At 34.9% G+C, this 17,615-nt stretch overlaps 2 protein-coding genes across 7 annotated transcripts; both read right to left on the bottom strand.

The window, feature by feature from the left end:
* Nucleotides 1-4,571: 4,571 nt before the first annotated feature.
* On the bottom strand, nucleotides 4,572-7,983 carry LOC113496156 (plexin A3-like). 6 transcript variants are annotated; one of them, XM_026875289.1, is made up of 4 exons: nucleotides 7,150-7,980; nucleotides 7,024-7,083; nucleotides 6,036-6,103; nucleotides 4,572-5,639 (listed from the first exon to the last, which is right to left on the bottom strand). In XM_026875289.1, exons 2-4 carry the CDS (start codon nucleotides 7,024-7,026, stop codon nucleotides 4,802-4,804), a joined length of 909 nt encoding a protein of 302 aa, XP_026731090.1. In that variant the 5' UTR covers nucleotides 7,027-7,083; nucleotides 7,150-7,980; the 3' UTR covers nucleotides 4,572-4,801. The 6 variants fall into 6 exon arrangements, 5 of the variants coding, with proteins under 5 accessions (XP_026731090.1, XP_026731091.1, XP_026731093.1 ...); XM_026875290.1 differs by having other exon boundaries at nucleotides 7,168-7,980; XR_003400790.1 differs by having other exon boundaries at nucleotides 7,024-7,983.
* Nucleotides 7,984-8,622: 639 nt separating this feature from the next.
* Nucleotides 8,623-9,536, bottom strand: LOC113495610. The gene is made up of 2 exons (XM_026874433.1): nucleotides 9,486-9,536; nucleotides 8,623-9,207 (listed from the first exon to the last, which is right to left on the bottom strand). Exons 1-2 carry the CDS (start codon nucleotides 9,519-9,521, stop codon nucleotides 8,878-8,880), a joined length of 366 nt encoding a protein of 121 aa, XP_026730234.1. The 5' UTR covers nucleotides 9,522-9,536; the 3' UTR covers nucleotides 8,623-8,877.
* Between the last annotated feature and the right edge of the window lie 8,079 nt (nucleotides 9,537-17,615).

Genomic DNA, 17,615 nt, shown 5'->3' with positions numbered 1-17,615 from the left:
TTGTTTTTCTTTCCAAGGTCTTAATTTCCATAGTGATATGGGAATGGATGGCGGTTTTACTTTCACACTTTTATAAGCATATCTGTTTTTAGGGTACCGTGCAAAACGGAATCTTCTACAACAGCTCTTATTTGTACAGAACATCAGTGTCTCGACACGGACACGAGTCGAACATTATATATACCTAATATCATATCAACATAAATATGACATATTCATATTTTTTAGGATAAGTTACATTATTTAAACTCTACGTTAATAAAACAAATTCGATACTCTGTTAATCGGAAAGGCGAATGCACATTCTTGATGGAGTACAAAACACGAAATACGAAAAACTTTGTTGAAAGTGAAGGCATTGTAAATACGCATGACCAGCGTAGATTTTTAAAAAATATCCTACCGTCATGGCGACCTGTCATTAATCATTCTCTACGGTATATACTAGCGCTGTCTGCTTAAAATCCCAGACTTAAGTTCTCCTTGAATTACTGATAAAAGGACCAAGTTTCCGCACTAGATCGCAGTTTAAAATAAGACAGTGACTGCAAAAATTCATGTCTCCAAGCATAACTTACTCTTACGAAGATAAACGTCCCATTTTGCAATATGCAGTAAAGTTTTAAAAAGATAGCTAGGACACAGACTGTGAACTAACGCTTGAGAAGTTGAATAAGAATAATGTAAATTAAGTACTTAAACGTTTTCAATATAAAACCGGTAAAGTTCGATATGGACTCATGACACTGAGGGTACATTATTGGTTCAGATTTATGACCACACCAACAACGGCGTACGGCAACCGAAAAACATCGTCTATGGATGTTTAAACTGAGTAGCTATTACAGTTAATGAGATAAAGCTTGCTGAATGACGGACGAATAGTTTTAACCCTTTTAGATATTCTTGAAGTTTTCAATCATTAACTTTTACAAGTACATATTAAAAACGAAATATATAATAATATAGTTCATAACATTATAGGTAAGGTATAACCGAATCCAATATTGATTAGAAAAAGTATGCAAACTGGACTCGTTAAAAGGTCTTAAAAAATACATATTTTAGATGCATTCTTTACATGCTATTTTGTCTGTATATGAGAACGTTTCATCATAATTATTACATTGGCTCCTGCTAGTTAAAGCTAATCATAAATAATCAAACGTAAATACAATCCCCCGACTGCGTCAGGAATCATCTGTTCCTGTGTATCTTAATAGTGATTTCCTTATGAGATAGTTGTAAATTTTCAATGTGTCAAAGTGCGCTAAGGGGTTAAAATCAGCTTTAGAATGTAATGTACGCTTTGGGTATACGGCTTTTCATTTGTTCAAAAACATTTTTCAATATATTTCACTATATTATGTATATCACGCTTAAAAATATTAAAAACTGCTCCCTTGTTTAGTGAACACAATTTTTACAACGCAATACACTCACGGAACCAATTTGTGAAAATCAATGTCCAGACGTTTATGCCGTGTAGTTGATAGCAAGAATTACGAAAGTTGGATATGACAGGAATAAATTTGTGTGTTCGAAGCTTGAAGTTTACTTAAATGTTAAATTTTACTTAAAATTGTACAACGGTTTTACACTAACCCACTTTTCGAAATTCCCTGACTAGTGTCCTATAGGAGTCGCTGACTCGTGCTACTCTGCTACCTCTTCATCTCATGATTAAGGACTCCGGTTGGGCCCGATAAATACGTGTTAGTAAAATGTTGTATCCTTTTAGCGTGAATCCTCCAAGCAAAAGCTACCATATAAATTCTTTTTATAATAATATGTCTCTAAGATGAGCATGAAATATATAGTTCGTTAGTAAATGATGCAATGGTTAACTCAGATATCACTCCCCCGATTCGAAACTAGTCGGGCAATCCTGAAAAATAATCGCGTAAACTTTTTATTAATCTATAATAATATAATTAATCGTATTCATAGAAGCTACTATTATTATAAAGTTCAGATTGCAGTGGAAGTAAGTTTGGTCTATAGATGGTATCATTGTGCAAAATTACATTTTCTGTTCCGCTTTCGTATTTCTTCTTATTGTGTCGACAATCAAATTCGTCTTTAATTGATCGAAAAAGATGTCAATTTTGTTTTAGTTTTTGGAAACAGCAGAATTAGAATTGAAACTGCCGCATCATCTATTCTATGCTTCCATACCCTTCTTTCTTTTCCCAATAGTATAGTAACCTGGTGAAGGCACTCGTTTCAGTACCATCTGTTCAATTTTCCCGCTTTACTAGATTTTGTTTCGGCTCAGATAGAAAAGTGTTCAGCCTACGGATATTGGCGATATTCTCATTATGCTAAAAGGTTTATACAAATAGGTTTTCACCTTTTGTTTGTGGCTCTGTTTTTCTCAGGTGCTGCTATTGTGATTGTGGCTGAATTGGGTTGATAAGATTATATCATGTTATCGTTCTTTTTGAATTGGTTTAACTTAGTAAAATAAAAACGTATTTTTATTACTACTTTCGTCTACGATAAAATTCACTGAATTTGAAGTCAAAGTCAAAGTCAAATTCTTTATTTCAATTAGACTAGTATATGGCACTTTTGAACTTCAAACAATTAATATAACAATATTAAAATATTGTGTCAGTCTGTCGGTCAGTCTCCTACCGCTTGTTCGGAAGGTAGATTCTCATGGAGAAGAACGAGCAAAAAACTTCATGGTTACTCTTTTTCAGAACGTCGTCAAACTTAAAAAAAAGTGTAAAAAAAATTTTTGAACTAAGATTTTATAAGGCGAGACTAGGAGGTAATTGGCGACATCGACAGTGCAACGGCATCACGTTTCTGTACTATTAATACTATTGTATTATTGATACGGCCCTATTAAGGACAATACTATTTTCATATCTTAAACACGATAGGAACTTTTTGTTTTGTAACCTTTAAAATGGTAATAAATACTCTATTCCACCCCAGGGATAAACTAGAAAACCCCAGCAAAACAAGACGAAGCTGTTACAATAAATAGTTTATTTCTAGTTGCACACAACTCTCTGACAACTTTTACTTGAACAACAAAACAAATAGCCGTACTATTTGTTTTGAATTTGCTCTCACTGACTATTCTGATGTACCTGAAAGTTTTTTTTCTATGCTATTTATCGTTAGGGTCCCGTATCCAAAAGGTAAATACGGAATCCTGTTACTGAAGCACTGCTGTCATGTGCGTATGTCCTTCCGTTTGTTTGTCACTGGACTATGTCTTGTGAACTGTGATAGTGTGATAGTTTTAATGTTCACAGATGTTTTGCTATCACAACAATTTTAAATATACATTTAGGTTAAGTGTTGCTTACCCTCTTCTAGTCTTCTGTTCATAAACTTGATGTATGACCAATCTTGTTTGCTCATTTGTTGTTCCTAAGTCAATTTGTACTGTAGCCCGTATTGAAGTAAGTCCTACATACATGATATTTATTTTTATTTGTGTTATCAAACGGCATATACGCTAAGAACATATGGCCAAGTCACGGGGGATGTTTTTGAACAATTGTAACTATTCTTAGCTCTCAATACATCATGTTAGTAATTTGCATTTAAATATCTCGTAGCCACCCAGCTGGATATATCAAGGTCATTATTTAATTTTCCAGGGGTACCTTTCAAGAGCCTGTCTAACGTGAGAGCGGCATAGTCCGACGTCTCTCTTCCACAACATCAATAACATTTAGCGAGATGGTATTAGTCCTTCTGATATTTATCATAAAATTTTACAAGAAAACATGCAACGCTCCTCATTTGTTATTTAGGGGAATTTCTCAAAAACTTTTAAACAAAATAAATCATTCAACCCTTGAAATATAATCAGGGGAGTTCTTCGACAATAGGCGGCGCAATCAGCTATATTTTAAATTTCGAGACAAAGGATTTTACGGATTTACGATGGGTTTGTGTAAATTGGAAAGTTTCGAAAGACATTTGCTGGGGTATTAATGTCATAATAAAAAAAAAAAACTTTAAAAACACAATGGCTTCTGAGCAAAAGCAATTAATGTGCATTCACTTTAATCACTATTGGAGGTTTAGGCAGGCCTTTTTAGTAGTTTGTTCGTGTGTTTTTGTAGTCCTCAGTGCTGAAAGTATTCAAAAACATTCATCGGAACCAACGTGGATCATACAAATGGTTCTTCTACGTGGGGATCAAATCCGCAACACGTCGCGCACGGCGAATGATCCTTGGATTTAGTTAAGCGACTTGACTAATAAATGTGTCTTTTTTTTTTGTTTTTCTATTACACACATGGTATCAAATAGTTTTTTTTTTTGGATTCCTCATGTTCTTCCATAGAGCGATGTTGAATAAGCCCACGCAGATGTCCCATAAAATTTCAGATTACATGTCACAACAGGGTCCGTGGCCCCCGTGAATGATGACTGATACGAATAGCAGTAATAGTTTAGGTAATTAGATTTGCCCTGATCTGCAGGGCCTACTGTTAACTATCGCCATCTCATAATGAAGAAATAGACACTGGCCGAAGTAAAACAGAAACGTCATAATATATGGCACTTTGCAAAGATTATAAAAAAAACTAGAATAAATACTATCAATTTTATTACTTCGCACCCGCGGACCTTATTCAATTTGCAATGTAACATTACGCACAATGAAATGTAAGCACACGATCAGAATAATCTGCGTATTTTGTTTCACTAAATCAAGTCCACTCTAGTCCTCGCATCTGGAAAACACGTTATAATAATACACTTGCAAATTAACAACCATTATAATTATAAGCATTATACCTAACATTCACTTATTAGTTTTTTATGGATTTATGTTATGCGATTTCCACGTACTGTATCGTATAATTCGACGCATATCTTTTTTGTTTAGATACGACACATCTCTGTAATATTTGCTACATAAACTTTTTTTATCAATCCAGGGTCCCGCCTGTCTCGGACACTCTTCCAATAAAATACATTGTGATGTTTCTTCACACCAGCCGCAGTTGAATCGCTTATCCAACGCTTGACATTCCATACATTTGTTTGCCATGAGCTCGCATCGGTACACGACCATTAATATCATGTTCGAGAAGGGCTCCGCGCCGCCCCACAAAAGTCTTACGTATCCAAGGGCAACGTTTCGCATTATTCTTAAAATCGTCATATCACAGTACAATGTACTCTCACCCATTGAGCCTTTCACTCGAAGAACTGTCTGCTCAATATGTATTTCACACATAATGTGACGTTTGTAAAGCGTTAAGTCGTCTATCTTTAAATTTAATTTGATGAACCTTCTTATGTTGGCTGGCACGAATATAGGATCGCTCGATACGATTTCGGTGCAATATCTTTCTTCGGAATTCTTGTGCCACACATTATCAAGGAACATTTTTTGCGGACAATATAGAGATGGGTAATGAGTACACCCGATTTCATGGCACCATTCACAGTGCAAGTCCGCTCCTTTGCAGTCTTGACAGCTGCTGAATGAGGTGCAGTAATGCTGTATTGAGTCTAATCGAGACAATTGTGTGTCATACTGTTTCGTTAACTTAACATGTGTAAAAAATATCCAGACTAATTTAAAAAGCCTTAACATTGTCCTTTGCTGGTGTAATAGTTCTATGATACACTTATACCATATAGGCTTCCTGTAATACAAATAGCAAAATCTCAATTCAAACAATTAACATAAATTTTTAACAGCAGTAAAACAACATTTTGGAGTTACTTACAAGTGGTCCAAAAATAAAAGATTCAGAAACACAACCTCTCTCTGAGAAAAATAATGTCAAAAACTGTATGGGAATGTTGTCTTAGACTATTTATGACTTCAAATACTAACATATTTACAAACAATGCTATTGAAAGAACTTCTCAAAAAACTATTACGCATCAAATGAAATCACTACATTTGACAATGAACCAGTCTGAACAATTTGACTACACAATACAATTAAAGATAATATGATATAGATAAACAAAATCTTAAATGTACTTTAAAAAAAACTTTAGTTAAAACAATTGTAAAACGACATGGTACGTACTTTGAAGCTATTAATTCATGTATAGTCAGCGCCAAAAGTCGATGATCAGAATCAGCTTTATAACACACCTGTTCACAATAAAATGCCATAAGTTATAGTCGCAACTAGGAAACAAAATAGCCTGTACACCAGATATTTACAGAAGTCGTTAAACACGAGCATTTCAAAAGTATTTGTGCACTAGTATTCCTAAAGTCGCTGAACACCATCAATCCTAATGTCGCTGAATATCATTCTATAAAAAGTCAGTAAACAACAGAAAAAACGAAATTAGGTTAACAAAGTATATTTTTAATGATGCCGTGTGTTATATACTTTTGATGCTTATGTTCTTAAGCTACTTTTGGGACAGTGCTTGCTTGACCTTAATAATGTACATATATTAACCCGTTAGTATCTGATTTATGGTGTATGGCGACTTTAGGAATACTAGTGCACAGATACTTTTGAAATGCTCGTGTTTAACGACTTTTGCAAATTCCTGGTGTACAGGCTATTTTGTTTCCTAGTTGCGACTATAACTTATGGCATTTTATTGTGAATAGGTGTTTTGTAAAGTTGATTCTGTTCATCGAATTTTGGCGCTGACTGTACTTGTACCATTTCTTTTTTGAATGATAAGTCATCAACTGGCTACTCCGTCCGCTTGGGGTTGAGACGTAGGGAGTGTCAGACTTTTACTGAAAAGTGGGTTTTAACCTCTCATGTTCTTTATACCCTTCGTGTGCAGGGCAACGATAATCTTATTGGACAATCTCGCAGCCCCGGCAAGCATTAGCCCTAATAGCCTAGTTAGAGCTTGCTGAATTTGCTGTTCTTTGCAGCATAGGCGGCATGGGTGGCACGTGTGGCATGGGCCTGATCCTGATCGGGCCGTGAGCTGTTCATCATTTAATATATTTTAAATCAGCTTATTAAATAGAAATTTTAGCTATGTCTACCCCAAGGATGTTTAGTAAGGCGATTTAAACGTATAATAATTTCTTACCATAGTGTTCACAAGTCAATTTATTCAGAGCCCATTTCCTCATGTCCTCAGTACATTTCTCTGCAATGACACATTTTGAAGTGTGATCACACCAACCACATGCATACACAGATGGTATTAACTTACAAGATTCACAGTCCATACCCAGAATTTCACATTTGTACACTTCTAATGGAAGTTCATTAGAGTATGGCTGAGCACCTCCCCATACCAGCCTTAGTGTACCGTCGTCACTATCACCGTATTGAGTGGCATCAGAATTTAACACAACAGGATAGCAATAAACTACATTATTTAAAAGGAGACCTTTCAAGTGTGACAACTTTCCTTGAACTTTGATCTGACATATAATTTCCTTATCGTATATGATGGGATCGGGAGCAAAAAGTTTGACTTTTAAGTCAATTCGAACACCGGCAGGTACAGTGATTGGCCCGTCATGGTATATGTGTGGACAAGCCTTTACTTCTCCAGTCAAGTTAGATTTCTCAGCTACAGTTTCTGCGTAAGGGCACAGCTTTTCAGGGTTATCCGTACATCCATAGTTGTGACACCAGCCACATGGAAACCACATGCTTTTCACACATTCATAACACGTGCGGAAAGAGCGACAGTAACTACTTGGATCTCTCATCCGGGGTGATTGATCGTCACTGTAATGATGCATTGATTGTAGATAGTTCTTGATTCTATTTATTTCTTCAGGCTTTAAATTATAGTCTTCCAGCAGCGGTTTTTCGGGTCGCATTTTTTTTGAAGTCAACGCATAACTGCCTATTTTGTACAAGTCAGTTAAACCAATGATTAAAAAAAGAGTTTCAAGAATCATTTTGTTTGAAAACACCAGTTAGGTCCAAAGCTATTTTTACATATAGAGACGGCTCAAGATGCTCCCCCTTTATATAAGAGTCCGCATTTCATTTGCTCGCTTATTGTTTAGTTAAAAGGAGCATCTCTTTTATACACCGCTCAATAGATCGTGAGAAGATTTTAAAATAACACTATTATTATTTTTCTGTCCTGCTGATTATTCAATGGTTATTATTTTGTTATCATTCTACAAGCTAAACATAAATATTATAAGTTTGTGATAAAGCACGTGAATCTATAGCTATAGCGGTACCTACAGGCTTCAAATATGGTAGAACTTATAAAGGGCTACAGACGTGGAAAAAACGACGTGTCTGCGAATCTGTGTGTCTGTGGCACTGTAGCTTTCTAACGGACGAACCGATGCTGATTGAATTTTTATTTTATTGCTTCAATGTTATAACTATAAGCAAGGATTTGTATGTTAGTTTTATTCAATAAAAAGCAATCAAAGATGGAACATTTAATATGGGTTTCAAGTGAAAGGGCTAATAGTAGATTACTATACTATAACAGATTTGTTATTATAATAGCTATGAAATAATAATATGATTTTGCATGTTTTACATTCAGATAACAGTCGATTAACAGTAAGCACCTCACGTTTGATAAAATATTTTGATTACATACTTGTCGTCATCTTCATATTTTGCGTATGTGCATTAGGGTCAATCCCCACTGAAAAAGGAGGGGACTACCTTTTTCCCCATTGAGCTTCACATTTGAATTTTAATTTGACTTACAACTAATTAGTTTGTCAGTTAGACTACCAACATTTTTAACTTTTTGGAACCATTTTTTTCTTCCTTGAAGATTTTAAAGATGGTAGCATGGTTATGCATAAGCTTTTTATGGTTCTCGGAGAAAATGGATATTAAGGTAATAGGTCTATAAATACTTGATTCCAGGATATCATCTTTTTTATAAATGCCCCTGAACAAAAGACAAATTCGTGGTTAATGTAAGTGGTAAGGCAAGGTGCTATTATTTTTCGGCACCATCTGTTGACGTCGTAGCAACAGTAACGCTCATATCACTTCCACTATCACTTGTCACACCGTCGACACCACTATCACTAGCTCCTTTAGGACCATTAGGACCATCAGTTGTATTCTCCATCATAGTAGTAGTTATCACGTGCCTCTGTTTAGGTTCCTTGTTCTCGCAGCCAACATAAATATTTACAGATACAGGGATATTGTATGTCGAACGGATGCGGACAGCTATATAATTCTTTTTTAGACCACCACGTACTACCGTCGTATATGGCCCACGGCCCATGCCCAGACGATCAACGACTCTAAAGTAGGTTATCTGTGGATTTCAATATAACTAAACAAATTATGAACACACAAAACTAGCAAAAACAATTGAATAAGAGTTCTAAATTTAATATTTACATTTTTAAAACCATATTAAACTTTATATCAAAACAAAATAAACAATCTACATAAAGATACATACATGAGATTACATTTTACATCAAACAGATTGAATAAGAAGCAATGCGCGAATTATTGCGCGTATTACAAAGTTAGGATCACTTGCTGAAAAAAGTGAAGGAAAATATGCAACAACAAACTATAACAGACCTGAGAACGGAGAATGGTATGTGTGCCGCATACCATTCGGTGCAACAACCATTTTGAAAACAAAAAGGCGCGAAAAAAAAAATGGTTGCCTGTAAAGTCGGTTTTACGGGCGAAGATTTTACGTGACAACGTCTTTTCCTCGGTAGAATATTTATTGATATGAATATAATTAAATTGCACAATAGGAACAAGGAATTGAATGAAAATAAGAATTGCACAAATTTTAACTATAGAAATATATTTTGTTTACTTAAACATTGTACATGTAAGCGCCGATTCAATGCGCCTAATTCTCTAGTGCTGCGCGCGCGGCAGACCGATCATAGTTGAGTGGGAGAGAGACGCAAGGCTTTCGGCGGGCCTCTCTCTCGTTCGGTGACTCATCGTAACGTTACCGGGCGTTACACTTTTTCATAGGTGACTCCCAGCCGCAACCTAATTTAAGACGTTGTCACGTCAAAACAGTAAGATTCGAAAATGGAGCTAAGAGCTAAATAGTGTAGTAAATATTATTTACAGCACCTCATTGAATAAACTAGTAGCTAGCCATTTAGACACGCAACTCTTGGACATAGCTGATATTGACTCAAACATGGAACTCTTATTACAAGTTATTTAAATTTGGAAGGATAGTGACTATCCCTATTCGATTGGTGCAGTGTCCTTCATGCGAAACTCCTTATTGCCGCATTATTCTGTAGCTGTTTAACACGATTTGATCTAAACAGTACACCGTGATTTTTTTGACGTCTTACAAAAGCAGCCCGGTTCATGTATCCATGACTAGAACACGTTCATGATAAAAAATAGGTATATGTGAGATTTGAATACATTTAAAATGCAATTTTTACTCAATATTATGATGCAATTCGTAGTTTTAGAAACAGCTCTGTTGCGAACGCAGTCCGAACCTTGTAACAATGGTAAGGGGCGCGGGCGGCGGCGTTTTTATCATTTTTAAGAGTATGTTTCAGATTTCTCTTGTTTTATTTTTCTTCGTACGTATTATCTAAGTTGAAGATAAAAAAAAAATCGCGCCTAGTGAACTGAACTGGGCTGCTTTTGTAAGACGACTAAAAAATCACCGTGTAAAGTGGGTAATGCAATTAATATTACTTACAGGGCATTTAAAAACGCGTCCATACGAAGCAGTAGCGTACCCAAAAACAGAAGCTTCTTTAAAAATAACGTCTTGTGCAACCAAAAAGTCATTCTTTCTAAACATACCAAGGTAAAAGTCCCTGGAATCAATGTACTGAGCGAAGAATAATAAATGGATTAATAATAAGAACTTATTCATTTTAAATTGTAAGTACAGGAGTTTTACATGGTATGAGTACAGGGTTACGCAAATATGATCGTGAAGGAGTAATAATCAGTTATCGAACTCACTAATAATGTTCGTTTTAGGTACTTTTCGTTTAATTTTATTGAGTATTTCCTGCTATTCGTTTCGCTTATATTTTTCCTTAATTAATTCACTAGAACCATGACAGTTTTCTAGTTGATACTCGCGTATGTATTATTTTATGCGTGAACATAAAAAATATTACAGCACTAATGTAGGTACAAATTAATTTAGCTTAACAATAGTAAATATTTACATTTTGAAAGCTATATCAATATAAAAAGAAAAATATGCATTATTTACAAAGCGCCAAAAAAGATATCCTCATCCCTGCCAAAGTCGGGAAACGTGCCCAGAAGGCTGGCTGCATTGCCACGTTGTATGGTAATGCTAATTCTTTGGGCAAAATATAGACCAGCCTTCTGATCACGTGTACAGTCGACCAAACGCTTTGCGAGTTCTTTATAAAGAACTCGTGCACCTGGTCCCCATGTCCCGAACGTTTCGACCCCAAACGGCTCAAAAATATAATTACCAACAAGGTTATTATATTTCCGCCGTTTTAGGGCTTCCGCGGCTCCAGCAGCAGCGCCCGGCGAGACCGCTGAACTTAGAACATGGGATGGCGCGAGGGTGTCGACGCATGTCGCGTCCCACACCAAAGGCCGACCCAATTTCCAAGGCAGCAATGACATTCCGTCAGGTCTCTTACCATCGTTGCGTACCAAACCATTGGGTTCTAAAACGGCAGGTACACCAGCATAGTAAATATTGTATGTAATAAATATAATATTTACAATACCTGACGCGAATTAAAAAAAACAAATGAGCAGAATCTAATATTAAGTTTGGGCTAACTTCTAGGCACTTGTAAAACGTTAATGAAATGAAAAAAAAAACCGGTCATTTGAAAATAGGACGCCCGACTCCCGATCTCTTATGAAGAAAGCAAATTAAATCGTTTGACTTAAAAAGTAAATTAGATAATATTAGAATATTGCTTAGAATAACTTTGCTCTCTCTATATTATTATGTTCTACGTAATTACAAGACATTTTTCTACCTTAATATTGTGACGATTATCTATCTATACTCTATACTTACTAATATATTAGGATTATTAAGAGTTTGTTTGTTTGTTTGTTTGTTTGTTTGTTTGAACACGCTAATCTCAGGAACTACTGGCTCAAATTAAAAATTCTTTTTGTGTTCAATAAATCATTTATCGAGGAAGGTTTTAGGCTATAAACCATCACGCTGCTACTAATAGGACCGAAGATCAATGGAAAATGTTGAAAAAACAGGGTAGATATAAATCATAACTTATATCTTCTAACCACGCGGACGAAGTCGCGGGCAACAGCTAGTATTACATAAATGGAGTCTCTGAATACACAATTGGACATGTGATTACTCTCCATTAGCTATGAGCACGCAAGTAACTGGAGAATTATTCGTTCAGATTCAATTATATTGTAATCAATGATCAGTAGTTTCATAATCATTTTAGATTAGTTAAGTAATTGTGTAAAAAACGAGGTACGACATGTTTTCCCAATGACTGATTATTCGTTTGTTGGATAAAATAAGAGTATCTTTTAGTATCTAAATATTATACACAAATATCTTTAATATTATTACTAACTGCTTGTCCTTGTGGAATTGAATTAAAAGTTAACCAAAGTATTTAGTTTTTTTTCCTGCTGAATTATCATTTGAATAAAATGAAATCATTTATTCTGCAAGAAGAATATAACATCACTTTCACATGTCTTTTTTTGAGAACGCTGGAGTCGAAATTTCCTCTCTTTCTACTCTGAGGAAAATATCGAAACAGACTCAGGGCAGCTCTTTTAAAGTCCAGACAAAATGTGAGTAAAGTGTACAAACTAATACAGATTTTTTTTTTTATTTCTTAGGATCGGCCTTTTCAGGAAAGTACCAAATAGATCTGAGCAAGCCTGGATAGCTCATAAAGGTCCATCTTTTTTGAGGTTGCACCACAACCCGACACACAAATAATCCAAGAACACTCGCAAATAATTCAACTTTAATAAGAAAATAAGATAAATTAAAGCACAGACATACGTCAAACTCATAATACCCCACTTTTTGCGTCCGGAGGAGGTTTAAAAGTTTATGTATGTGCATGTTTACGTAGTGAATTTGATAACGAATCCTTAAATTTATAACGTTGTGAGATGAGCATAGAAAATGAAATTAATAAAAGTGCGTTACCTACTTGTAGTAAGTTACGTAAGATATAGTTGTTAACTGATTGCACGAATAGCCGAGTGGTTGAGGTCACCTCGCCAAACACAGTGCGCGTCGTGTCGCGTGTTCTATCCCTTCGTAGGACAATTCTTTGTGTGATCCACGAATGCTTGTTCTCAGTCTGGGTGCTATTGTGCATGTGACGTGAATGTTTGTGAAACCCCCCACGACACAAGGATTAAATTCTTTAATCGGAGTCATTTGTTTTTAAAAGATCCCCTCTGTAAAAAACATACCGAATGCATGTCTTAAATGCTGATTTCTAAGGGACATATGTGACCTTTTTTTCTAACCAATGAAATAAATAAGCATTCTATTCTGTTCACTCTCATTCTCACTCGTAAATCTTAATCACCAGTTAAACTTCTGTTCAATCAGTGTATAGTAACTGTCTCCGTCTTTGTAAGTCTCGACCAAATTATGTCCCTTTTGTTGCCTCTAAGACAGATTAAGGTAATACCTGTGCAAAATGAAAGAGGACCTGCGTAATTTAGTTTACAAAGACAGTATTTCTATTAAAAACTGGTTTTCATGTAAGCATGAATATCGTTTAAACAATGATACAAAAATAGCTGTTTAATAATAATTATGACGGTCCGGTTGTCCTCAATCATGTTTAGATCAAGGCAAATCTATTTTTTATGAATTTATCAATTTAAAGATTATTTAAAAAAAATGACGACTGAGAATTTGAGAAAAAAATGTTACGAGTAATAAAAATAAGAATAATGTTATGGTTGGAGTTTGTGCCGTGACAACTGTAAAATTTATACACGGTGCTGTTTAATTCACACATTTTACCCGTAGGTTCCATTGCTGTAATTTCCTCAATTGTTTTTTCGAGACAAAATAAATAAAAACCGGCAAAGTGTATCGTACTAATAAGACAAAAAAGCCTATAAAATTTTGGATGGTAACAATTATTATTTAACATCAATCGTTATCAATCGATTCATGAGATCCATTCCTTTGGGTAAGGAACCCAAAAATATGATGTCATTCCTATTATTATAAAGTAACTCATATTAAAGTATATATTTTCGAGCTAACAATAAAGATACTTTATCACACAAGCAACGAAACACGGAAGCGCACAACTAATAAAACAGCATGAGGTTACAAATTAATCTGATGTCGGTACAGTCTTCAATCACTCCAGTCACACTGATTGATTGATGTGTAAGTCCTGTAATAGTTCGATCAATCATGTTCCGACGGTAACGCGTTGGTCCGAAAAACTGTTTACATTTGACATCCATTCATAAAATATGTTCGGTATGGTTATGAAGTTTATAGGTATTGTAATATCATTATTTAAGACAAAAAAAAAGAAAATAAAGCGGGACCCGTGACTCTGAGGGTTCCCTAAAAATAGGCTAGAGGAAACAAAATTTCCAAATCAAAAATCAAAATCAAATCAAATCAACAATTTACGTAAAGTGACCAAGAGCAAGAGATTACGTAAAGTGACTTGTTTGCCGGCCGGTTCTTCGTATGGCTTCAGTATGGACGAGGTGCAGGTTCGATGCTAACGCCGGCAAAATACCAATGTGACTTTTTCAAAGTAAAATGTACTTCCTTAATTACTCTAAGGCACCACTGACAAACAGTGAAGGAAAACATCGCGAGTAAACGATTCCTAATATTTAAATCTGAAATCGCCAACCCACAGTGAGCTGACATGGTGATCAATACTTCCAGCCTTCTCTGTACGAGTAGAGGTCTGTACCCAAGAATCAGTCATTATTATAATTATATATTTATATTATTACGCCCAGTCCATAGGCAGCATATACTATAAGGTAATGCATGTCTATAGGAAAGTCAATACACGAACAACCCAAATGCATTACACCGTATTAAACCGTTGTCTGATAAATCGATATCTGATAGAATATTCATAAATACAGTAGCGCTCGTAAATGTGTGTAAGCAGCTATCAAAATGTAACGCGTCGCGCGATGAATCTTCAATACTATTGTTACTGTTAACACCCTCAAAATCCGGCTTCCACACTAATGTGTTTATTTATAAACGATTTCCTTCCACCCTTTGTTCAAACATACAGGGGTTAGTTCCCAACAGAAACGCTGCGGTCTTTGATATTAATAACGTTTTCGGTGGTGGTCAGTTCTCATTATATATATCATAGAATATTTTTCGCATGGAAAAAATACGGATTAAGTACGAGTTGGACGTGGGAAGTTAAGCCTCCGTACAAATTACCTTAAGAAAAATACATTTGCGAAAGAAATTGTTCCCCCATACATTTATTTGACCGTAATTAATTTAATGCTTACCTAACCCCGACTTTACTCAATAGGTAATAACTGTACGTATATCATCCAATTGCTAAAGCTTAGAACCTTGTCATATTAAGCCTTTTTTTATTTATGTCACCAAAATGGGCGCCATTCGCAATAGCAATTTGCGACGATATTGACACTTATCATATTATGATCATACTTAATAATATTATTGCAAAAGTAAGTGTGCATGTATGTATGTTTATTACCTCTTCACACTCTAACATTTCAATAAAATAATAATCTTTTTACAGCTAATTTTACAAGCGAATCAAATAATGTATGAGACAATAGTTGATGATGATGGGACAAAAAAAGTACATCGCTTGCCCATAATTATACATCATGCCCCCTAATGTTAAGATCCCTGAATATAAAATTGTTACAATTTTAAGTTGTCAGTTTTATTTGATATGAATTATAAATGGTGTATTTCAAATCAGTGACTCAAATCTGATATGTATGTTCAAGTCATATGTTTTCCAAAAATACCTGTTTGCTTTGCTGTGTGGTATTTTTAGAACGAAGTTCCTTATCAAGCGTTGTCAAGATTTTTAATCAGCTTATGACTCAAATTGTGTTTCTTCCCATAAAAAAACATGGATTCTCCCTTTATATTTGAACTAACAAGCTGTACCTCTGTATAATATAAGTGTTAGGCTATGTGTACGTACGTACGTGTGTAGGCGGTGACGGTCACATTAGTTCTCCGTATGTTTTCAAATCTTCCACATAATGGGAATATGGGATGTGTGGGGATGATAATACTTTAATGGGAATTGGCTAATGTTGCGTGAGGGTGCATTTTTGTATGCACTTTCGTTATAATGGTAGCTTAGTATTGACTTACATTGTAATCAGCGCCGACTGTACACTGACTTGAAGTCAGGAATTTTGCTGATGTTGTGCTGAATGCCGAAATATACAGTATATTTATATAAATGAAATATTTTTAATAGAATAAGTTTAAGTTTTATATATTTTAATATATCGTAAAATAATAAACTAGGAATAGCGGTGAAACAGGTTTCGATAGTACTATACAATTTAACCAAAACATAATATACATTATAAACATGAAATCGTTCAACTCAACTCCCATATATAAAAAAAATAAGTGTTTTCAAAATGTATGTTAAGTACTTAATGTATAGCATGTTAATTCATTAAACTAATATAAAATTGCAATCCGAATTCTAGAATCCAAAACGTCTGCATCATAAACCTGATCAAAAACTCCATTACATAATGAAAAAGTTAAATTTTTCTATATATCATTTTATGGGACCTCTCATGAATGTTTACTGATAGTATTGTCTGCGCAAAACATCTTCTCCCTCTACCGTCAAAGAAAATTAAAAAGATCCTGTTTACTGTTCTCTCATTTTGTACCAATATTGGCTTAACTTGTTTAAACGTGAGCCTATAAATGAAGATATTCGTGGCTTCGTATGGCCTTCGTGCAAACATGGGGGATAGGATTGGATCAAACATTTGCAGAGCATGGCCCATGCAAATGTGAATGTCTGATATTTGTGCTTGTATGGGTTTAGCCGATTAGGTGCTAGATTAAGTAGACCCATTAAGAAGTCTTCTTAAATAATAGTTTTATTGATTAAAGTAATATCAGCCAAAAACCTGACAGGCTTAGGTCGTAAAGAGACTTGCTGTGTCTTACGAAGAACATAATATCTTTATATTTGTATTTTTTATAGTTTAGTTATTTAGTCGATTACATTGTATTGCAGATAGGTTATAAAAATATATTGTACCTTATACAACTGCGTGAACGATTTTCAAAACAAAATAGCAAGACATAACAATCTATTTCTCTCGTCATATTCAATTGAAAAATATGTTACGCCAAAGGAAGACGAAGTCAATACATTTCCAGATTTCTAAAAACTAATCTTTTATTTCGCAAAGGCAACCGAAGTAAGTAAACCTCAAACAGGATTAAGAAAAATACCAATTTCGTCGTTTTCAAAACACCTGTGTCACTTCATACCGAACAGTCGAAAGCGCGATGCGATACAAAATGAATATTTGGCGGCGATTCCTATGCACCTGCCGACGTCAAGGGAAAAATTCATGGAAACATCTTTTACCACAAAATTTAATGTAACACGATGGAAAACTGTCGCGTTACTTTCTTGTTTACCCGATAAGAAGCAAAATCTCTAAGTTCTTAATGTTATTAAA

Source organism: Trichoplusia ni, chromosome 7 (assembly GCF_003590095.1).
Source record: "Trichoplusia ni isolate ovarian cell line Hi5 chromosome 7, tn1, whole genome shotgun sequence".
NCBI classification, from domain to species: domain Eukaryota; kingdom Metazoa; phylum Arthropoda; class Insecta; order Lepidoptera; family Noctuidae; genus Trichoplusia; species Trichoplusia ni.
This window is presented reverse-complemented; position numbering and strand designations above follow the sequence as displayed.

Bases quoted from the DNA above. Each gene is read 5' to 3' on its own strand.
- LOC113496156 (XM_026875289.1), bottom strand. The intron at 5,640-6,035 runs GTACGTACCATG...TTTGTATTACAG, and splicing joins CATGAATTAATAGCTTCAAA to GAAGCCTATATGGTATAAGT.
- LOC113495610 (XM_026874433.1), bottom strand. From the start codon at position 9,521: ATGGTATGCGGCACACATACCATTCTCCGTTCTCAG. The intron at 9,208-9,485 runs GTCTGTTATAGT...TGAAATCCACAG, and splicing joins ATACCATTCTCCGTTCTCAG to ATAACCTACTTTAGAGTCGT.